Source organism: Clarias gariepinus, chromosome 3, assembly GCF_024256425.1.
Source record: "Clarias gariepinus isolate MV-2021 ecotype Netherlands chromosome 3, CGAR_prim_01v2, whole genome shotgun sequence".
In the NCBI taxonomy this organism is placed as follows: Eukaryota; Metazoa; Chordata; class Actinopteri; order Siluriformes; family Clariidae; genus Clarias; species Clarias gariepinus.
In genome coordinates, this window is record NC_071102.1 from 19,563,226 (window position 1) to 19,588,417 (window position 25,192).

The 25,192-nt window shown below is 41.3% G+C and overlaps 1 protein-coding gene across 1 annotated transcript in view; it reads left to right on the forward strand.

Annotated features, from left to right (window-relative positions):
* The first annotated feature begins 15,623 nt into the window (after window positions 1-15,623).
* The window catches only part of ttyh3a (tweety family member 3a), a 64,028-nt gene continuing 54,459 nt past the window's right edge, over window positions 15,624-25,192 (forward strand). The window contains exon 1 of the mRNA XM_053492208.1: window positions 15,624-16,465. Coding sequence (XP_053348183.1) covers window positions 16,340-16,465 — 126 coding nt within the window. The 5' untranslated portion in view covers window positions 15,624-16,339. The remainder of the gene's footprint in view (window positions 16,466-25,192) is intronic.

The following is a 25,192-nucleotide window of genomic DNA, read 5'->3' on the forward strand; positions in this document are numbered from 1 at the left end:
CCCAAAGCTTTAGAAATGGCTTTATGACCTTTACCAGACTGATAGATCTCAATTACTTTTGTTGTCATTAGTTCCTGAATTTCTTTGGATCTTGGCATGATGTCTAGCTTTTGGTTCAATTCAATTCAATTTTATTTGTATAGCGCTTTTAGCAATTTTCATTGCCGCAAAGCAGCTTTACACAATCAAAGAATTATTTAAGTTTGTATGAAATGTGAATTTGTATGAATCAAAATGATCAGTTTGTCCCTGGTGAGCAAGCCGAGGGCGACAGTGGCAGGGAAAAACTCCCTGAGATGGTAATAGGAAGAAACCTTGAGAGGAACCAGACTCAACAGGGAACCCATCCTCTTTTGGGTGAAACAGAAAGCAGTAAATGATCTGCATTTATACCGTGTGTTAGGTGGCAGGCAGTTCAGCTATAATAGCTGATATTAATTGATGTTAATATGGAGTCCAGGTAGTTATTGAAGACCCAGGTAGACTTGTAAGAAGTTCCAGTCCTGAACTATCGAACTGTCAAGTCCCCAGAGAAACAGTTGCCAACACCAGTCAAGGCCAGAACCATTTTCTAGGTAGAGAGAATCATCCCCAGACACCAGATGCATCCCAGAGAGACACAGGGGGCATCCATGTGACAAGATCTTCAGCCAGAAGCAGGGCACCAGGATGGGTCAGACAGGTCCGGAGGGCAGAGGGAGTCTGGATCACTGGCAGCTCGGGAACGACATGTGTAGCTCGACAGAGAGAGAGAGAGTGTAAAAGGGGGAGACAGGAGGAGAGAGGAAAGAGAAAGAGGGGGGGAAGAGAAGAAGAGGAGAGATCCCCCAGATCTTCTCCTTTACCTATGGCAAATCTATTTATAAAAATGCTTAGCTAAATAAATAGTTTTTTAGCCTGGACTTAAACACTGAGACTGTGTCTGAGTCCCGAACACTATTTGGAAGACTATTCCATAATTTTGGGGCTTTGTAAGAAAAAGCTCTGCCCCCAGCTGTATTTTTCATAATACGCGGTACTGACAAGCAGCCTGCATCCTTTGATCGAAGTAGGCGTGGCGTATCGTAAGACACTAGCAGTTCGCTCAGGTTCTGCGGCGCGAGACCATTTAATGCTTTATATGTCAAGAGTAGTATTTTAAAATCAATGCGAAATTTCACGGGGAGCCAATGCAGTGAAGATAAGATAGGGGTGATGTGCTCATATCTTCTGGTTCTAGTGAGGACTTTCGCTGCTGCATTCTGGACTAGCTGAAGCTTATTTATGCATCTACCTGAACAACCAGACAGTAAGGCATTACAACCTAGAGGTGATAATCGTTTAGTGACAATAAATTTCTTATCCTGGCAATATTTCTCAGGTGAAAGAATGCTATCCTGGTAATATTATCTACATGAGCTTCAAATGAAAGGCTGGAATTAATAATCACACCAAGGTCTTTCACTGTTGCATTTGATGGAACAGAAAGGCCATCTAAAGTTACGGTGTGATCTAAAATTTTACTCCTAACTGTATGCGGTCCTATGACTAGAACTTCTGTCTTATCAGGATTAAGCTGAAGGAAGTTAATTAGCATCCAATCACTTATGTCCTGCACACATTGCTTAACTTTAGTAAGCTGGTTTTTCTCATCAGGTTTTGCTGGGACATATAACTGTGTATCGTCAGCATAACAATGAAAACTAATACCATGCCTACGGATTATGTTGCCCAGAGGAAGCATGTAAAGGGAAAAAAGCAGTGGACCTAAAACTGAACCCTGCGGAATGCCAAACTCCACTAGAGAACATGCAGAATAATCACCATTTAAGTTTACATACTGATAACGATGGGTCAGATAGGATCTGAGCCAGGAGAGGGCTGTACCCTTAATTCCTACTACATTTTCTAATCTGTGAAGAAGAATAGTGTGATCAGTGGTGTCAAAAGCTGCACTGAGGTCGAGTAATACAAGCATAGTTACACAACCCTGATCAGAGGCCAATAGGATGTCATTTACTATCTTAACGAGTGCTGTCTCTGTACTGTGATGAGGCCTAAATCCTGACTGATACAGTTTATGTATGCCATTTCTATGTAGATATGAGCATAGCTGCTCCGCTACTATCTTTTCCAGAATCTTAGAGATAAAGGGGAGGTTTGATATTGGCCTGTAAGTCGACAGCTGAGAGGGGTCGAGGTCAGGTTTCTTAATTATTGGTTTGATAAGTGCTAATTTAAAAGATTTTGGAACATAACCAATGCTGAGTGAAGAATTAATTATTCTCAACAGGGGTTCTGTTATTCATGAAGTCCTTACTATTGCATGATGTAATTGGTCTACTTCTCTGTGTCAGGTAGCTCCTATTTAAGTGATTTCTTGATTGAAACAGGTGTGGCAGTAATCAGGCCTGGGAGTGACTACAGAAATTGAACTCAGGTGTGATAAACCACAGTTAAGTTATTTTTTAACAAGGGGGGGCAATCACTTTTTCACACAGGGCCATGTAGGTTTGGATTGTTTTTCTCCCTAAATAATAAAAACCATCATTTAAAAAGTGCATTTTGTGTTCATTTATGTTATCTTTGACTAATAGTTAAATGTGTTTGATGATCAGAAACATTTTGTGTGACAAACATGCAAAAGAAAAAGAAATCAGGAAGGGGGCAAATCGTTTTTCACACCACTGTAAATAAGATAAAACTTAACATGTTTATTGTGAAGAGGCTAAAAAGAGAGGTTAAAACCTTTAAGAGGGGGCTCAGGTCAAAACAACAAACAAAAACCCTCATAACTGGTAAACAGAATCTAACTATCTAACCTGCTAAAAAAAGAAACAAAAGTACACCAAAATACCCTAACTCCCCTCTCTACTAAACCCCAAACTAAATTAACAGTTACAAAACTTAAGGCCTCATAACAAATCAAAGAACAAACCAAGATAACTTACAAAGACTGGATTTCTTAACTGTAAGGATAAATGTAACACAGAAATAAGTTAACACAACTCTACTCAAAAGATCCAGCTTAACAAAGATGCAAATCACCAAAAAGCAGATTTCTAAGACCAAAAAGTAGGAAAGGATCCTCGCAACAGGCTCTCTCACTCTCTCTCTCACACACACACAGCCACCCCGGGCCGTTATAGCAATGCTGTTTAAATCCCAACACACAGGACCTGTCATGTTCCTTGCACATCAACACTGTGGTGAAAAAGGCCCGGCAGCATCTCTACCACCTCAGATGCCTGAGATGCCCTCCAAGGTGCTCAGGAACTTTTACTCCTGCACCATAGAGGGGATCCTGATGGGAAACATCTTAACCTGGTTGGGGAACAGCACCATGCAGGACAGATGAGCTCTACAGAGAGTCGTTTGTTCAGTTGAGCGCACCATCCGCACTGAGCTCCCTGATCTGCACTCGATCTACAGCAAGTGGTGCTGGACCAAGGCCAGGAAGATCGTGAAGGACCTCAACAATGGACTGTTCTCTTTGTTGCGATTAGAAAAGCGCTTCCGCTCCCTGAAGGCCAACACAGAGAGACTGAGGGGAAGCTTATCCCGCATGCGATACAGTCTCTCAACCAGATTAACACACAGGACTAATCATCTCCGCGTTTTTGCAACATTCCACACAAATGGACACTCATGGACACAGATGGACATGTACTCATCTGTGCACACACGCCAACGCACTGTAGACCGGACAATCATGCAATAGCACATTTGCACACACAATGCACATTTGCACACACATTGCACATTTGCACAAATAATGCTTAATTGCACACCTCAGGACAATTGCACACTTCATTCATTCCACATATTATTTGCATTTAAATTTATTTTTGTCTGTACAGATAGGTGTATATTTCTTATATCTTGAAAACGTTCATATTTTGTTCAACTTTCTTATACTGTAGTTAAAATATTTATTTATTTATTGTCTATCTGTGTGTTTTCATGACCATTTACATTGGTAGATTCTCACTGAAGGCATCAAAAATATTAATGAACACATGTGGAGTTATGTACTTAACAAAAAAAGGTCTCCACAGTCACCGGACCTGAACCCAACCAGATGGTTTGGGGTGAGCTGGACCGCAGAGTAAAGTCAAAGGGGCCAACAAGTGCTAAACAGCTCTGGGAACTCCTTCAAGACTGTTGGAAAACCATTTCAGGTGACTATCACTTGAAGCTCATCGAGAGAATGCCAAGAGTGTGCAAAGCAGTAATCATAAAAAGTCATGAAAATAAAGAAAACACATTGAATGAGTGAAGGTGTGTCCAAACTTTTGGCCTGTACTGTGCTTATAGAAAGTAAAATGTCTGTTTGCTATTAGTTTATATTAAAGATGACATGATCATCTTCATCACAGCTGAAAACAAAGACATCACTAATTTATCAATGAATTATTAAAATGGTCAGATTCAGTCTCCTTGCTGTTTTACAGATGCATTCATAATCATGAGAAAAACTTTATGCGTGCGGTTAAGCGCTAATTAGACTAACATAAGAATTAAAGGAGGATCACGATGATCAACATCCCGAGCCCAAACCTTATTTAAATTAAATTAACAAATATTTAAAGTAAATAACAATAGCCCATGTTTATGAAAGCATTTTTATTTGGACTATAAAAAAATAATCCTGCATTTATTTTAGGTGTGTCAGCATAATTATATAAATATATAATAAAATCGAAATGTCAGCTCTTAAACTAATGGAAAACAAATTTTAGATTATGTAATTCGTATGAAAAGTAAATTATATGCGCATCCACTGCTGTGAAGACGACGAGAATACAGGATTACCTTCATCACAAGCTTCGTTTTTATCCCTATATTCTCCTCTAACCCTAATTACCTAATCCCATTAACCTAATTCCTTTAACCTAAACGTAATCATAGTACAAAAAAAATTGCAAAACCTTTCCACTCTTTCAGAACACAGCCACCTCCTGGGTACCTCCTGGGTATTAGACATTAAACACTGGCTTGCTTGGAGTGCTATTATGTTTGTTATTACTTATTATATTTCAACTCCACGTTTTCTAGCCAGCTTTGTGAGTGGCGATCTCTGAAAGTTTCCTGAGCTTTCTTCTTAAATTATTGAGGAGCCAGTATTCTTAATTCTTAATTAATTTTATAAATACAAAATACATTTAAATTTTCTAAAGGAAAAACTGAATTACACATAAAGTTACTTTTTCACAAGGATTAAGTAAACCTTTAAACCTTTACATAGACCCTAAAATAAAAGTTAAAAAAAAAAAATCACATTATTCTTCTTTGTCATTCGGCTGTTCCCTTTCAGGGGTCGCCACAGCGAATCATCTGCCTCCATCTAACCCTATCCTCTGCATACTCTTCTCTCACACCAACTTACTTTATGTCCTCTCTCACTGCATCCATAAATCTCCTCTTTGGTCTTCCTCTAGACCTCCTGCCTGGCAGTTCAAACCTTAGCATCCTTCTACCGATATATTTACCATCTCTCCTCTAAGCATGTCCAAACCACCTCACTCTGGCCTCTCTGACTTTATCTCCAAAACATCTAACATGGGCTGTCCCTCTGATGAACTCATTCTTGATCCTATCCATCCTTGTCACTCCCAAGGAGAACCTCCTCCAACTCTGCCTCTTGTCTTTTCTTCAGTGCCACTGTCTCTAAGCCGTAGAGCATCGCTGGTCTCACCACTGTCCTGTACACCTTTCCTTTCATTCTCGCTGATACTCTTTTATCGCACAACACACCTAAAACTTTTCTCCACCCATTCCAACCTGCCTGTACCCACCTCTTCACCTCCTTTCCACACACTCCGTTGCTCTGGACCGTTGACCCTAAGTACTTAAAGTCCTGCACCTTCTTTACCTCTGCTCCCTGTACTGTATCCTCACCGTTCCTCTTGGGTTCCTCTCATTCACACACATGTATTCCGTCTTACTGCGACTAACCTTCATTCCTCTGCTTTCCAGAGCATACCTCCAATTCCTCCACCTCTCCAAATTTTCTTCCACCTGTTTCCTGCTCTCGCTACAAAGCACAATGTCATCTGCAAACATCATAGTCCATGGAGACACCTGTCTAACCTCGTCTGTCATCATGTCCATCACCAGAGCAAACAAAAAAGGGGCTCAGAGCCGATCCTTGATGCAGACGCAACTCCACCTTAAACTCTTCTGTCACACCTACAGGACATCTCACCACTGTCTCACAGGTCTCATACATGTCCTGCAGCTGGGGGCAGAGCTTTTTCTTACAAAGCCTAAAAATTATGGAATAGTCTTCCAAATAGTGTTCGGGACTCAGACACAGCCTCAGTGTTTAAGTCCAGGCTAAAAACCTATTTATTTAATCAAGCAGTTTTATAAATAGATTTGCCTTAGGTAAAGGAGCAGATCTGGGGGACTCATGGACGTAGAGTATTATGGTGAACTGGTATGTTTAGATGCTGTCCTCCCCACTCTCATTGATCACTCCGGTTTGTTGACGGTGAGGTGATTGGTAGCTTTACATCTCAGGGAGCCCTCATGTCTGTGTTTCCTTCTGGCTCTCCCTTTTAGTTATGCTGTCATAGTCTTGCCGGAGTCTCTGCTTCTACTCTACAGTAAATATACATTTGCATTATACATTATTTGACTGTGACCAGACCTAACTGTTATCTCTTCTCTTCTGCTCTCTCTCCTGCTCTTTCTCTTCCCTCTCTCCCACTCTCTCTCTTTCCCTCTCTTTGTTGAGCTACAGTACACATGTCGTTCCTGAGCTGCCAGTGATCCAGGCTCCCCTGCCCTCCAGACCTGTCTGACCCATCCTGATTCCCCGCTTCTGGTTGGTGATCTCGTCACATGGATGCCCCGTGTGTCGTGTCTGGGGATAGTTCTCTCTACCTAGAAGACGGTTCTGGCCTCGACTGGTATTGGCAGCTGTTTCTCTGAGGACTTGACCGTTCAGGACTGGAACTTCATACAAGTCTACCTGAGTCTTCAATAACTAACTGGACTCCATATTAACATCAATTAACATCAACTGTTAATTAAACAGGTTCCTCTCAAGGTTTCTTCCTATTACCATCTCAGAAAGTTTTTCCTTGCCACTGTCGCCCTCGGCTTGCTCACCAGGGACTATCTGACCATTTTGATTCATAAACATTCAAATTCCATTCAAACTTAAATAATTCTTTTGATTGTGTAAAGCTGCTCTGGGACAATGGCAATTGTTAAAAGTGCTATACAAATAAAATAAAATTGAATTGAATTGAACAGAGAAAACAGTCCATTGTTGGGATGGCTGATGTCCTTCATGATTTTCCTGGCTTTGGTCCAGCACTGCTTGTCGGCACCGTAGTTTGAGTACAGGTCAGGGAGCTCGGTGCGGATGGCGCGCTTAGCTGATCACACCACCCTCTGTAGAGCTCGTCTGTCCTGCATGGTGCTGTTACCAAACCAGGTCGTGATGTTTCCCGTCAGGATGCTCTCTATGGTACAGGAGTAGAAATTTCTGAGCACCTTAGAGGGCAGTCTGAAGTCTCTCAAGCATCTGAGGTGGTAGAGATGCTCTCGGGCCTTTTTCACCACGGTGTTGATGTGACAGGACCATGACAGGTCCTACGTGATGTGAACACCGAGCTGTATCGAAAGCTGTCCACTCTCTCCACTGGGCTCATGTTAATGATTGGGGTCCTATTAGTTCCTCTACTGCTTTGTACTAAAATCCACTATCAGCTCCTTTGTCTTGCTGACGTTCAGGAAGAGATTCTTCCTCTGGCACCCGTTCTCCAGATTTCCAATCTCCTCTAGGTAGGCCGTCTCATCATTGTTGGTGATCAGGCCCACCACAACAGTGTTGTCAGCAAACTTGATGACGGCGGTGGAGTCGGTAGTAGCCACGCAGTCGTGGGTGTACAAAGAGTACAGCAGGGGGCTCAGAGCACAACCCTGGGGGGCTCCAGTGCAGAGTGAGGCTGAGACATGTCCGCCCATCCTTACTGCCTGTGGTCTGCCAGTCAGAAAATTGGAGATCCACTGACACATTGGTGAGCTGAGTCCCAGGTGCTCCAGCTTGGTAGTGAGTGTGGAGGGAATTATGGTATTAAATGCAGAGCTGTAGTCGTTGAAGAGCATTTTAATATAATCCCCTTTCCTAGTGTCCAGGTGAGTGAGTGATGTGTGGAGGAGATGAGAGATTGCATTGTCTGTGGAATGGTTTGGGCGGTATGCAAACTGTAGTGGGTCCAGTGAGTCCGGTAGTGAAGAAATGATGAAGTCTCTGACCAGGCGCTCATAGCACTACTGAGGTGAGGGCTACAGGGCGATAGGGAAGCAGAGGAGGGAAGCAGGATGAGGTTTCTTCGGGACAAGAACAATGATGGATTCTTTGAAGCATGTGGGGATCACCGACTGAGATAAAGAGAGGTTAAATATCTCTGTGAACACAGGTGCTAGCTGGTCTGCGCAGGCTCTGAGGATACGACCTGAGATGCCGTCTGGTCCTGCTGCTTTCCTGGTGTTCACTCTCTTGAAGGCTCTCCTCACGTCATGCTCGGTGATGATGAACGCGTTTCCGGTGCTGGCAGTGTCTTCCTGCCTGCAGCCGTTAGCGCCGCTAGCATTAGCGCCGCTAGCATTAGCATCGCTAGCGTCTTTAGCTGCAGCCTCGAAGCGAGCATAGAAAGTGTTCAGCTCGTCTGCCAGAGTCACGTCCGCGTTCGTCATACCGGTTGTTGGTGTTTTATAGTCCGTTATTGTCCCTAATCCCTGCCACAGGCTCCTAGAGTCACTCTGTTGGAGTTGTGACTCTAGTTTCCTCCCGTAGCGCTGCTTCGCCTCTTTTACCGCCTTCCGGACGTTGTATGACGCAGCCTTGTATGGTTCCATGTCCCCCAACGCGAGTCCCATGTTGTAGGCAGCGGTGCGAGATCTCAGAGCGTCGCGGATGGTTTATCCACCCACGGCTTCTGGTTGGGAAACGTTTTAATAGTCTTTTTCTCCACGGTATCATCTGCTAGTTTCCCGATAAATCCCACAACCGCTTCCGTAAACACGCTGACGTCATCATCGGAGGTGTTTCTGAACATGTCCCAGTCTGTGTCATCGAGTTCGTCCTATAACGCGGCCACCGATTGGTCTGTCTAGCGCACGACCTCCCTCTGAACCGGAACTTCCTGTTTCAGCCTTTGTTTGTATTTTGGCATGAGGAAGATGGCGGCGTCGTCGGATTTACCAAACGGAGGACGAGATTGTGCCTTGTAGCCGTCCTTGACCGTAGTGTAATAGTGGTCCAGTCTCCTTTCACCCCTGGTGGGGCAGGTGATATGCTGATAAAAGTCCCCCGCCACAATAAGCGCAGCGTCCCGGTGTTATGATTGGTGCTGTGTGAGTGCCTCATGCAGCTCGCATATGGCAGTGTCCGTGTCCCCTTGTGGTGGAATATAAACGGCGCTGATTATGACCGATGTGAACTCCCGAGGTAGATGAAAAGGACGACACATGATGGACAGTAGTTCCAGATTTGGTGTGCAGGAGCGTGTGAGAGGAACAACGCTCGCGCTGTTGCACCAGCTGCTGTTCACCATTAAACACACGCCTCCTCCCCTTGACTTCCCCGAGTCCTGTCCATGCGGTGAACCGAGAAGAACTCCGGCTGGATGGCGTGGTCCGGCACGGCTGGGTTCAGCCATGTCTCGGTGAAGCAGAGGAGATTGCAGTCCCGAATGTCTCTCTGGAACTTTATCCTGGCCCTGAGGTCATCGAGCTTGTTCTCCAGTGACTGGACGTTGGCGAGCAGGATGCTAGGCAGAGGTGTGCGGTGTCTACGGGCTCTCAGCCTGTTCCTGACGCCGGCTCGTTTCCCTCGAGGCCGCCGCTTCGCCTCCCGTCCTTTGTTGTCCCTCAGGATCTCACTCGGCCAGCTCGGATCCGGAGTTAAAAACATCGAATTGTGAGTACATTGTACACCAATAGAAACAAGAGTGTCTCTATCATAACTAATGTACTCCATGGTGGTAATTTTGCCGGTTTTAAAACGCTGTAAACTAACTTAAAAGACAAAAACAAAGAAAAGGTGGTCGGAGCAGTCGTGACGGCAGCCGACCTCACCAGCGCCATCTTGGACTATACTCCCATGGCTATACCCCACGTGTGTTGTGAAGACACGCCCCACAGAACTGGGGGGTGGGCTCAGCAGAGATCATAAGCATTTAGAGGAGCATGTACTGAAACAGGTTGCTGAGAACAGCGCTAGTTTTTACCAGGTAAAAGTTTTTTTACACAACCATTGAGAATTTTTAATTAAATATATTACAAACTTTTCATTAGGACCCTAAAGAATCATATTAACATTTAATGAAAAATGGAGCTGGATGACCCCTTTAACGTTTGAACATCCTGCGGGTGAGGTGGAGAGCGACACTAAGCTGTACCAGACTCGGCAGGTACGATCGCCTGTGAGTTGCTATACGGCTGATTTCTGCACTCTCGCCATGCAGATCACCTGGGGAGACGCCGCGCTCTGGACATCCTACTACGAGGGACTGGCTTCTAGGATCAAAGATGAGCTAGCCGGTTGATTCAGCTTGCCTGCCAGATCAACCAGCGCCTCCTCTTTTGCCCGAAGCCAGCTCCGAGAACCCTGCCGCCAGCACCCATCTTCGCCTTCACCATGATCATCAACCCCTGTCACTTCCGCCACCTATGGACATGTCAGTTCTCCACCTCCTGCCGTGGTTGACACCGGAGCCAGGAAACCCATGCAATTAGGACGCGCCTCTCTAACTGTGGCCGAGCATGAACGCCGCTTCCGAGAGGGGCTGTGAGCGATCTGTCCTCTCCGTCCGGGAAACGCCCAGGGCGTCCATGAGGAGGGAGAGAAATTCACCGGGTCCTCTTCAACTCTCCACCACGGTCACCAACACCATCCCTCGGCTCACAGTTCAGATATTCCTCCAATTTGTTCACAAACGGGTGCCACAGGTAATTTCATTGACTCTAATTATGCCAAAAAACTAGGGGGTAATATTCGAGGCATTATCCCAGCCTGTTCGGGTCACACCTATAGACGGCCGGCCCCTTTTATCTAGCCCCATCACCACCCAGACACAACCCATCATCCTTACCATCAATCAGCATCAAGAACGAATTCAATTTCATCTAACCTCCATTGCATCACCACCCATTATCCTCGGACATCCCTGGCTTTTGCAGCATGACCCTCTGATCTCTTGGACACAAAATTGGATCCTGCTGTGGGGGCAGCTGTCTGCAACAGCTTTGCCTACCGGCACCGGCTGGGACGTGCTCTAGGGGTCCGAGGCCACTGACGTCGACATCAACGCCATCCCTCACGCCTTCCCGAGAACTGGCTGAGGTGTTTTGTAAAAGATGTGCCACCCATCTCCCACCTCATCGCCCCAACAACCTGGCGATCGACCATTAGCCGGGCTCGGTTCCACCCCGCGGCCATCCTTTACTCCTTTACACCTACCGAGACACGGGCGATGGAGGAGTATGTTAAAAGTACAATCCGGCCCTCCTCTTCACCCGCCGCCAAGGGGTTCTTTTTTTTACTTAAAAAAAGGCGGTTAACTTCATGTGTCGACTATCGGGGGCTAAACAAGATTACCATCAAGAACCGACACCCACTGCCTCTTACCAACTCTGCCCTGGACGCCCTCTCTGGTGCCATCATTTTCACGAAGTTGGAACTACAACTTGGTGCGTATCAGAGAGGGTGATGAGTGGAAGACGGCCTTCATCACCCCCACTGGACACTATGAAAGCCTAGTTATTCCATTTAAACTCTGCAATGCCCCCCGCCGCCTTCCAAAGTTTCATCAATGGTGTCCTTCGGGACATGTTGGGGCGGTGGGCATTTGCCTATCTGGACGATATCCTTATCTACTCACGGACAGCTAAAGAACATACCCAACATGTCAGGGCGGTCCTTAAGAGATTGCTCGCCCACCGACTGTACTGTAAGTTGGAGAAGTGCCCTTTTCACGAGCGCTCCACCATGTTCCTGGGCTTTGTCATCTCGCCCCAGGGTGTGGCCATGGTCCCGCAGAAACTTGAAGCTGTGCGTCATTGGCCCCTACCCAAGACCCTCAAGCAGCTTCAACGGTTCCTCGGGTTTGCGAATTTCTATAGTTGCTTCATCAGGGACTACAGCACAGTTGCAGCCCCTTTAACTGCTCTGACACGCCCAACACCTCATTGCTTTACCCTCAACTCTACCGCCATCTCCGACTTCAAGGAACTGTGTCATCGCTTTACCACCGCACCAATCCTTCTCCATCCAGACGTCAACAAACTGCTGATTGGACGAGACATCTGTCACTCAGGATATACAGGAAGTACTGTAGCGGTAGATTCGTGTGTGTATGAATGTGCAAACATTATTGTGGTTTCAAATATGGCGTACTTACAGTGGCCCTGAAGTCAGTTTTGAATTTATTTGCACTTCATGGCCATCATAGTTTAAAGTGAAGCAGAACACACAAGAAACTAAGATAAAGAAACAAGTTCCTACTTCCTGTATATCTTGAGTGACAGATGTCTCGTCCAATCAGCAGTAAGAATTTAATTCGCAATCTATACCTACCTTTTCCGGTTTGTATCGGACTGGCCGAGAAGTGCAATACAAATTAACAAAACGGAAAACAAATTTCCAAATTCAAAACCAAATTAACAAATCCGAAAACAAAATAACAAAACCAAAAACAAAACAACAAAATTCCCCCCCTCCAAAAAAAATAGTTTGGGTTTTGTTATTTGGTTTTTAATTTGTTTTCCGTTTTGTTAATTTGTATTGCACTTCTCGGCCAGTCAGATATTAGTTATTTTGTTTTCTGTTTTGTTAATTTTGTTTTGAATTTGTTATTTTGTTTTGGGTTTTGTTATTTTGTTTTGCAATTTGTTTTGTTATTTTGTTTTGCAATTTGTTTTGCACTTCAGGGCCACCGTATTTCGGCCAGTCCGATACAAACCGGAAAAGGTAGGTATAGTTTGCGAATGAAATGCTTACCGCTAATTGGACGAGACATCTGTCACTCAAGATATACAGGAAGTACTGTATTGGCGGTAGATTTGTGTGTGTATGAATGTGCAAACATTATTGTGGTTTCAAATATGGCGTTCTTACGGTGGCCCTGAAGTCAGTTTTGTAAATTATTTTGCACTTCACGGCCATCATAGTTTAAAGTGAAGCACAACACACAAGAAACAAAGATAAAAAAACAAGTTCCTGTATATCTTGAGTGACAGATGTCTCGTCCAATCAGCGGTAAACATTTCATTCGCAAAATATACCTACCTGTTCCGGTTTGTATCGGACTGGCCGAGAATGCAATACAAATTAACAAAACGAAAAACAAATGAACAAATGTAAAACCAAATTAACAAATCCGAAAACAAAATAACAAAAACAAAAACAAAACAACAACCCTCCCCCCCCCAAAAAAAATAGTTTTGGGTTTGTTATTTGTTTTTTCATTTGTTTTCCGTTTTGTTAATTTGTATTGCACGTCTCTATTGCAGTCAGATATTAGTTATTTTGTTTTTTGTTTTGTTAATTTGGTTTTAAATTTGTTATTTTGTTTTGGGTTTTGTTATTTTGTTTTCAGTTTTGTTAATTTGTTTTGCACTCCAGTTTACCCTCAGTTTACCTTACACTGGAAAAAAGAATGGTTCAGATTCACTGCCTTTGACAACAATGCCTATTTTCAAATTCAAATTAAAATTTTATTTGTCACATACACACTCATACACAGTACGATATGAAGTGAAATGCTTAGACAACTGCTTGTGACCTTAAAATAAAAGACTATAAATAGGAAATGAATATGAAAAATAAAATAGAAGGTAAATTTAACTAAGAAAGAATAAAATAACATATAAAATTAAAGTAAAATAACTGTATGGTATAAAATACACAATATAAGAAAATATGGAATTTTTGTGTGGAATGAAGTTGTAAAGATATAAATGTTAATAAAAATGGTAATGTCCAGGTAATGTGCAATCCACATATTTAAAGCGTCTTGTGCGTGCAAATATGCTCGAATGTGATTTAAAAAATATTGTGATGGAGTGGGGTAACTAATGACCGCGAAAGTGCAGTTGTGCAGTGGCCACTAGTGTAAATGGAGGTCGAGAATGTCCTGAGTGAGTGCAAAAACCATATGTGTGGATTTTCATCAATCTTGCTCTTATCTTGTCTGCATTCTTTATATAAATGTTTGGGACTTAGACACAGTCTCCGTGTTTAAGTCTAGGCTAAAAAACTATTTATTTAGCCAAGCATTTTTATAAATAGATTTTATAAAGCAGATCTGGGGGACTCATGGACGTAGAGTATTATAGTGAACTGGTATGTTTAATGCTGTCTTCCCCACTCTCATCACTCAGGTTTGTTGACAGTAAGGTGATTGGTTGCTTTACATCTAAGTTCCCCTCTCATGTCTGTGTTTTCTTCTGGCTCTTCCTTTTAGTTATGATGTCATAGTTAGTCCTGCTGGAGTCCCTGCTTGCACTCTGCACTAAATACATTACATTATACATTGTTTAAACCTGACCATACCTAACTGCCATCTCTCCTTTTCTTCTCTTCTCTCTCTCACTATACATAGCACTTCTGAGCTGCCAGTGATCCAGACCTTCTCTGCCCTCTGCACCTGTCTCACTCGTCCTGGTGTCCCGCTTCTGGTTAGAGATCTCATCACATGGATGGGACGGTTCTGCTTTACGGTCCTGTTCTTGAGTGATGCATTTTTGTAAATACATTTGCCATAGCTCAGCTTTACTTGATTGTTTGATGGTTTGTGACCCACCAACTTCCTTTTAATGACATTTCAGAAATTTCCTGGACTAAATTGCAGTGCTCTTTTATTTTTTCCCAACCCTGTGTCTATATATACCTTGGTGCAAAACAACCACCTTACCGCCTTATTGCAATTTAATTATATAATATTACAAATGATTTACCTGTCCCAGTCTCTGGCTGAATCTGATGTGTGTCACTGCACCAGAGCGAGTGCTAGGCTGACTGTCTCCATCTTCATTTGAAAATAAGAGGAAAAAGTCTTACAATATTTTTAGAAAGATTTGAGTAAAAAATCAGACTTTATTAATCGTTTGTCCATGTCTGCCTATAGCTCCTGTAGTGTTATGTGCTCAAATCAAAATGTTGAGTAAAAGTGATCTTTGAGCAGATCTATAAGCAGTTATATGCTGGATTTAATAATCTACTTTAAACAGGGAGTGTATTTGTCTGACCACCAAAGAAGGACAAATTAGTGTAAACAAGGCGTAAGATACTCAACCTTACAGAATAGGATTTATTTGTATTAATAAGTTAGACAGAGAGTTCTGCTGTACAGAGAGAGACAGACATGTATGTGGGCTTCAACCTCAAATAATAATAATAATAATAATAATAATAATAATGTCACTGATTACATTAAAGATCCGCAGATTATTATTAGATTTAATCTTTTAACTATTTCTAAAAACCCTTTAACCGTTAACGACGCGTATTAATGCCAGTTTGTACAGATGAGTCTTTGTCATCTATACGTCATATCTGACTTGCTGCTGTTTTCATGTTCCACCGCTGGAGGCCGCTGCATTCAACGAATACACAGCGGCTGGATCCTTCCGGCGTGTGATCGGTACAGGGCTCAAGTCCGCAGTGCTCCGGCGGCAGGGCAGCGGTGTGGGGTCGGTCCGGTCCGGTCCGAACGGAACGAGGAATTGATCTACAGGAACGACTTGTGAACGGAACGACAAACCGAGAAACACGGACACGAAGCAGGACGCGCTGGACACGGGCTCGGGACTATAGGGAGCAGCCTGCGTTCTCCGGTCCGTGTGTGTGTGTGTGTGTGAGAGAGAGATTAACGCTAGCTAACTCCAACACACACAGATATCTGATGATTAACGCGACAGTAACGAGAGTGTGTTTATTTTCGCGTGCACAGTCCGGGTGAGCTCGCGCGCTGTTCTCATTAATGTCGCGCGCGCAGCTCGTGCTGATAATAACATCACCTCAGAAACACCTCAGACTGCGGCTCGGTTAGCATCGGAGGCTAACTGTAACTGTAGCGCGCACCGAGAGGAAGCGAGCTCTGTGGGAAATCTATTAAAATGTCATAGCGTAAAAAAACAACAAACAAACAGGCTTTTATTCCTGGATGTAAAAAGGGACAATAGGAGGCGGTGTATTTCTCCCGATGAGCCCGGACACCTCCTGCCTCAGGCCCTCAGCCGTGTGCAGTCTGCAGCCATTGTTTCATCCTTAACATTCAGAATTATTTAAATAATATTAATAATAATCAGTTAAACACTGCGTCCGGTTTAAGTGAAAATGGCCGCCGTTGTGAATTACTCTCCCCCGTGGTGGGTGAACCTGCTGCACCGCCTCCCGCACTACAACCTGAGGTTCGAGCAGATCAGCAGCGAGTTCCAGCCACAAGACTCCTCATACCAGCAGGTAAGGGCTACACACAGACACAGACAGACACAGAGACTGGTGGGCATCCTACAGCAAGGGTGCAAGATGCAGATTCTGCTTTATAAAAATATACATTTAATTAATTATACACGCATGCACTGTCCTCTGAGACGGTGATGTCATCAGGTACTGCACTGTCTGTACTGTAACTAAATCTCTGACATTTATATTCAGTTTGTATCCAGAGTATGTGCACTATACCCCCCCCCCCCCCAAAAAAAAAAAAAAAAAAAAAAATTAAATAAAAAAACAAATAAATAAAATCTGGTCTAAATTAGAGTCAGTGCTCAGGTGAATAGACATGGACTTCATGTTCCCTGAATACAAGCACATTGAACCTGTGTGAACATATCAGAACTGATGTTACACACACAAATGATTTCCTCTTTTAGTGCATCGATTGTTGGTTAGATTATTGACCTCAGATGAGCCCAAAAGAAAAGAGTTGAGTGGTGTTCTGTTCCGTCTTCTTTTGTTTTAACCATTTTGAGTTTGAAATAAAAAGGGAACTAACATAATGGGGTAAAAAGAAACAGTGCCTATTTATTCTGGCTTTTGGGCCATCCTGTATAAATAAAATGTCATCATCTGATCATGTCACTGATTTTTCCTCTCAACGTCCACTCTTTTGGGAAGCTGTGGTGCTGTGTAAGGGTTGACAAAATGTTTTTGAAGGTTTGTGCAACTAGGAAGAAGAGATCTAGGGAATTCCAGGTGTATCTCAAAGATATTCCTTGGAACTGTGGTCGGGTTTCTGTGCAGGACACTCAAGTTTTTCTACTCTGACGTTTTCAAACCGTCTTCACACAGTGGCATTGTAATGCTGGAACGGGTTGGAGTTCCAATAAAGAGAAACTGTAACACTACACCATATGAAAACATTCTATATAAAAATTTTTAGTCTCTAACTTGGTGGCAGCAGTTCTATGTATAGGTGTGATGATCAGGTGTCCACGAATTTTCAACCATATTGTGTTTGTGAGTTGATAGATTAGGTTTCCTTGGTGCTTCTGAAAATGACTTGACATTCCATTTTTTTGTTGTTGTTTTTTTAGTACAGATTTTCTGTATGCTTGTTCATAGAGATATTTAAATGAGTAAGCAATCAGTTGAACATGTCTACATAATTATATTTGGAAATAAATATATTTCATGTTTTATGGTCTTACCAGATTAGTTGATTTTGTTTTAAGATATTGTTCGACCTCCTCTGAATGTTTAAAAAAGTGCAGTTTGCTGTACGCTGGTCATTGATCTTTGTCATCTGTTTTATTATCATTTGTTATTTGTAGTTTATTGTAAATATGTCACCTATTCACTTCTTGTTAGATGCTAACATCATTTTATTGGCTTGGGCATGCACTTTGCACAATGACAGTAAATGTGAATCTAATCTAATCTATCATTCCATCTGTTATGTACGCTACACTTACTATATGATAAATGGTATCAGATTTATGATGGTATTGAATTTGGCATTTATTTTCCCACATATATGAGTAAATAAACATGGTATCAGGCCAATTCCCTGATCATTATCAATGCAATCCCTAGGTTTCACTAATAATTACTGTTTTATAACCTTTGTGTTTATCTTTGTTAGTATGTCAGGTTGAGTGTGATTTAGTTTAGTCTCTGACCTCGCTTCAAGCCATTTTCACATTTTTAGGCTGTTAAAGGAGTTCCAGCATTTGTTCATGGCTCCAGCATACTGAGCAAACCTTCTACCTAATGTATTTAAACACTAGTAAAACTTTGGGATAAATGCAATAGTTTAGTTGGGGTTTATAAAGATAGTTGTTATTGCGCTTATATGTCTGTACTTATACAAGTACTTCAATATTAACTCTACTGTTGTCTGAATTTGTTTCCTATTTCCCCATGTCCTGTCCTTGGTCTGTATTATATCCATGGATTATACTGGGTTTTGTATCTGCAACATGTATAACTGAGTGCATGATGTTTAATGACACTGCTGTTAAAATGGCCTTTTAGCTTTAGGTGATTTTATGTATATATACAGTATATTTATGTATATTTCTATATAATATCTTCGTCTCGGCAAGATCAATGAAAGGTATTTGTCCACAAGTGGATCTGTAGCCTGGCACTGGATGCAATATCAGTCACACAGTCATACAGTACATTCATTCATACCTACGATCACTAAAGGTTGTAACTCGTAGTTTTCAGTCTAACTAGGAAATCCAAAGCACTCTTTTCAAAGAATTTCTGACATCAAAGAGATCTCTTTGTTGAGCAGAGAAAGTGATGTAATCGACAAGTTCTCACTTCCAAATGAGTTGAAAGCAACGTGTTAGAGTTTTCAGGAAGTGAGAGGAAACTAGAAACGCAAAGAAAACACTCCACAAATACAGCATTCTATCTGTTCTCAGGATTAAACCAGTCTGGTGGCAACAGTGCTATCTCGACCCAGCTGTACCAGTGCAGTTATTGTGTTTGGTTCTAGTTCAGAGAACAGATTTACTGGAATACTGAATTATTTTGAAATTGTATATTACATTTTAACCTATAATGAGAGTTTTCTAGGCTGACAGTGTCAACCAAACCAGTTTTATGGCCTACAACATGGTTTATTATGAATTTCTTTTTAATGGAAAATACCAAGCAGGGGACAATCAGCATTGGAAAAAAGGTCCCCAGACCCCCCCACCCCCAAGATTCCCATAATGGTCTTGTGTTGTTACAGATAATGTCACAAATAAAAAAAACAACACATGAGAATAAACAGATTTACTGAAACAAATATTTAGGGTGGTAGTGCTGAGTTTGAGGTACCATTTATAATTTTCTACCAATTTTTTTGTAAAATCCACAAGATGAGCGTACGAGTCAAACCGGAACTTTTTATAGTGTAAAGTAACAGAACACAGTTGGGAAAGTGAAACTCCCTTTCTTTTTCTATATAATCCCCTGATACACTATTGCACTTATCCCAGTGGTGCTTGGACACCATCAAGGTAGAGATGCGATCAGAAAACGGCTTTACGGCTGAAACGCCATCACTGAACTGTTCTTTAAGTCTTCTGTAAACGTCGATCACTTTCATGTTGTTGAAGACATTTTAGTGCTAGGGTATTTGTTCTGTAATAATTTACTTTATTTACTTTATTATTCCCTTGGCGCGTGTTCCACCAGCCCCTGTGTGTCAGTTCAATTTTTATAGACTCTGTTTTATGACTTTGGTCTTCTAAGACAGAAGAGTCCAGAGACTCTCTTAAAGCTCGGCTTCAGCTTGAAGAGATTTGCATAATCTGGTTGTGTGGTCCAGCACAACAGGAAGATAATTTTTCATATCAGTGAATGTCGATAATTATGTAATAATATACATTATATAAACTCTCTAACTCTGTAAATACAGTGTTATAAGTGAACTATAAATTGTCCTTTGTGTATTCCTATTGTTAACCTGGTTTGTTCTCCCACAATGTTTAGACAGACACACACACATATATATATATATATATATATACATACACACACACACAAACACATACACACACGTACACGTATACACACACAATCATATATGTTATTCATATTAACAATAAACTAATGTTTACTAATGCGGATTTACTTCTGCTGTGTCTGTTAAAGTCCTTCCAAAGTGGGAATTAACTGGTACGATATCCAGCTCACTTATTTCCCATTACTTATAGTAAATTGCTTTCACAGAGTATTAGAGTTCTTTAACCCTAAGTAATGTTCTGCCTTTTAATGTGAGAGTCAGGCTTGACAGAGTTTACATTCATCATCTTATCACCTGGCAAAACAAACCAACGTGATGGCATACTGACGCCTGAACAAACACCACAGCGAGTGTGTTGAACAGGCTGTGAGGCATGCTGGGTAAGTGACAGGTGTACATTTGGTTGTTGGCCCCATTTGTTTAGTTAGCTTCTAAAGACTTTGACAAATCCATTAGGGTTTTAGAATTGATGTTTTTTGTACATACACCCATTGGGGATTTTATAATCTCTTACCAAATAATTATTTAATCTTATATATTATTTATATCAACAATAAAGTTAAAGTTTTATCTTTTGTTTTTAAAGATAGTTTACCCCCAAAAATGAAAGCATAATCAAGCAAGGGAGAAAAACACAAGTGTGACAACAGAGGAAGTAAGAATGAGCAGGTAACAACAAATGTGCACTACGTTATACAATCAACATCCGTTTAGTCTTTAAACATCCTTTTATTTTTATTTTTTGGACCAATGTGTGTACAGAATCCAAAATATTTAAAAGTTCAAAGGATATGGAAAAGCAGCTCAGAGACTCAAAGGCAAATACAGTTAAGATATACAGTGGTGTGAAAAACTATTTGCCCCCTTCCTGATTTCTTATTCTTTTGCATGTTTGTCACACTTAAATGTTTCTGCTCATCAAAAACCGTTAACTATTAGTCAAAGATAACATAATTGAACACAAAATGCAGTTTTTAAATGAAGATTATGTTATTAAGGGAGAAAAAAAACTCCAAATCTACATGGCCCTGTGTGAAAAAGTAATTGCCCCCCCTTGTTAAAAAATAACTTAACTGTGGTTTATCACAGTTAAAAGTTCAATTTCTGTAGTCACCCCCAGGCCTGATTACTGCCACACCTGTTTCAATCAAAAAATCACTTAAATAGGAGCTACCTGACACAGAGAAGTAGACATTATGCCAAGATCCAAAGAAATTCAGAAAAAAATGAGAACAAAAGTAATTGAGATCTATCAGGCTGGTAAAGGTTATAAAGCCATTTCCAAAGCCTTGGGACTCCAGCGAACCACAGTGAGAGCCATCATCCACAAATGGCAAAAACATGGAACAGTGGTGAACCTTCCCAGGAGTGGCCAGCCGACCAAAATTACCCCAAGAGCGCAGAGACAACTCATCCGAGAGGCCACAAAAGACCCCAGGACAACAACTAAAGAACTGCAGGCCTCACTTGCCTCAATTAAGGTCAGTGTTCACGACTCCACCAAAAGAAAGAGACTGGGCAAAAACGGCCTGCATGGCAGATTTCCAAGGCGCAAACCACTTAAGCAAAAAGAACATCAAGGCTCGTCTCAATTTTGCTAAAAAACATCTCAATGATTGCCAAGACTTTTGGGAAAATACCTCGTGGACCGACGAGACAAAAGTTTAACTTTTTGGAAGGTGCGTGTCCCGTTACATCTGGCGTAAAAGTAACACAGCATTTCAGAAAAAGAACACCATACCAACAGTAAAATATGGGGGTGGTAGTGTGATGGTCTGGGGTTGTTTTGCTGCTTCAGGACCTGGAAGGCTTACTGTGATAGATGGAACCATGAATTCTACTGTCTACCAAAAAATCCTGAAGGAGAATGTCCGGCCATCTGTTCGTCAACTCAAGCTGAAGCGATCTTGGGTGCTGCAGCAGGACAATGACCCAAAACACACCAGCAAATCCACCTCTGAATGGCTGAAGAAAAACAAAATGAAGACTTTGGAGTGGCCCAGTCAAAGTCCTGACCTGAATCCTATTGAGATGTTGTGGCATGACCTTAAAAAGGCGGTTCATGCAAGAAAACCCCCAAATAAAGCTGAATTACAACAATTCTGCAAAGATAAGTGGGCCAAAATTCCTCCAGAGCGCTGTAAAAGACTCGTTGCAAGTTATCGCAAACACTTGATTGCAGTTATTGCTGCTAAGGGTGGCCCAATCAGTTATTAGGTTCAGGGGGCAATTACTTTTTCACACAGGGCCATGTAAGTTTGGATTTTTTTTCTCCCTAAATAATAAAAACCATCATTTAAAAACTGCATTTTGTGTTTACTTGTGTTATCTTTGACTAATAGTTAAATGTGTTTGATGATCAGAAACATTTAAGTGTGACAAACATGCAAAAGAATAAGAAATCAGGAAGGGGGCAAATAGTTTTTCACACCACTGTAAACAGAAATTCCAAAGCTAAAATGCAATTTTGTAATATTTTGTTTCTTGATTTGATTCATAGAATTGACCGATTCGTTTATTAATCACCCTTTAAAAATTATTTAGTTAAAATCACTAACAAATATCTTATTAATAGGATTATTTGCTGCTAGTTTCAGTAAATATGTTGGAATACAAAATAGTGTATTATAATAGTTACAAACCTACGATTTTATCACAATCAAGAAAAAAAACAGTTTTTGCAGAAGATAGAGACTGCTTTCTTCTTTTATGTTTTATGACTGGATCTGCAAAACACTTTCTTGCTTCATCTCCTCTTGTGATTTGTGATCAGTGCCGTAAACTGGATCGGAGTGTAGAGCAGATGTATGTTTCAGTACTTAGTAGATACTTATATTTAGTAGTTTAGTACTAAGTTTGGTTTAAAGATGTTTTATGCTGTGAGCTGCTGGGCTGATTTGGAGAGGAGGCTCGTCTTATTCCCAGTTAAATGGTTTTTCCTTATTTTTTTGGTTGTCTACATTAGCGATTGATTCGGGTTTTTTCCTCCTGATTTATCACTGCTGAGTATACGTTTGCTTGGCTTCCATATTCAGGCCTTCTTGCGCATCATGACGTGTCACTTGTATCCTAAGCAGCGTAAATTCACCACTCAGCTGCATGTTCATGTACTGAGTAAGCCTAAGTAATAGGGCTGCACGATACATCGTTTCCGCATCGTCATCGCGATGTACGCATGCGCGGTAATCACATCGCGGCAGGCACGATGCAGGACAAAATAAAAAAAATTCTGCGTGTCTGATTTAAAAATGTACTTTCTATATTTTTAAACTTTCTATTCACAGATCTATACAGTATTTGTCTAATATAAAGTAATTAACTCATATTTAAGGGTTCTTTAAAAACTACAAAGCACACTTTGCTTCACCTACTTCATGCACGCAGTCTCTGCGTGCGCATGGCTAAATGAGCGCGGGACGCGCGGGAGAAAAGCGCCGAAATGGAAGATTTGGTCGCAAAAGAACCGCAATGTCCGTCATATGAAAGTATTTTGGATACAAAAAGGATGATGCTGACCAAAAACGTGCTTTGTCGGATGTGCCTGGCAGTTGTTGCCCCACTCGCGGAAACACTACGAATTTGTTTGACCATTTAAGTCGTCACCACAAGGTACTGTATGATGAATGCAAAGCCAGATCAGATTGCGGTCCAAAGCAAAAAAAAAAATAAATAAAAAAATTTGGATGCGTTTGCCAGCGTGACGCCTTACGCAGTGCGTGTGTCGCGCATAGGCAGAGCAAAAGCAGCGTGCAGTCTTGTAGATCATAAATAACTGTGTATATATATATAGATTTATATAAAGAAACCAAATATTTTTATAGAGTTGTTGAAAAGTTTAATCTTTTTTGTTAGCTGATGACCAACACTTGTTTTACTTGCTAAAAAAAAGTATACAGACTAAAAAAAAGAGAGAATCTTCTGACATATTATTTTATTTATTGTAAGATAATTATTGTTAACATCACTTGTTATTGTCATTACAACAAGTTAAGTTAGGCTTATTACAATTTATTTGTTACCTCTCGTTTTTTTTTTGTTGTGACAAAATATATTTACTAATCTGTTTTTAAAAAAGAAGTTGTTGAATAAAATGTTAAATTACTTATTTTGTCACTCATGTTAATTCCTTAATGTGATATTAAAGTGTCCTCTTTTCTTTCACAAAATGAGTTCGCTTTCATCAGGGTAAAAGCAACATTCATTATTAATTTCATAACGTATTAGAGCCTTGATTTGCCTGAATTGACAGTGAATAAGGTAAGCCAATCTGTTTATGAAACAACCCAAAATAAGCTTAAAAAAGTATTTTATTTCAGGGTTTTGATTATACTTTTACATCTTTTTATTCTTTAAAAATGCTTACAAAATTACCCCAATTACTCTTGAATTATTATTTGATTTTTAAGCAGTTTAAAACACCTGGTGAACATAAATAAATTTGTACACATTGCAATATATATCGCAGGAAAAAAATATATCGCAATGTAATTTTTTCCCAATATCGTGCAGCCCTACTAAGTAAGTAAGTGAGCTGCACTTGGATTTGGATTTGCTGTCCTTCATAATGTTAAGAGTTGAGCTAATCTGGCAGGTACCATACAGTGCACAGCTGGGAGGGGGTTGTGGTGCTAGAGAAAAGCCCACCCATCCTCCACCACATTGCACTCGTGCATCGGATCAGACTTGACTTTTAACCACACTTTGTTAAGCCTTCTTCCTAGGGTGCGTGTCTATATGCACTTAAGGACGAACCTTGTCCTACATTTAATGCCCACAGAAACTCAAAAGCCTTGAAGTTGAATAAAAGAACCAAGAGGCAGACGTTACTTTTTGAATCTAAATCTTCATCTTCTTTTCCCTGAAAACACAGAGTGCAAACACAGAGTGCAACGGCGTATACCTCACGGACCCACCTATCCCAAGGTTTTTTGCGACAGGGTAGAGACAGAAAAAGACAAAGGAAGACGAATGACCAGAGGATATTAAAAATAAATATATATTTAAAAAATAAAAAGTATAATCTATAAATAAAAATACAACATTATAAATTCTCATTTTGTTTCGGCCTTTGCAGACTGTACAGTAAGTGACGCACAGAACAACAGAGGCAGTGTGTAACCCGAGAGAGATGAGCGCAGAAATCAAGAAAGAAAAATGGTCAATAAAAAGACGGGTTAGCACGGCATTGTGACGGTCCTTTCTGCTCTGACCGAGTG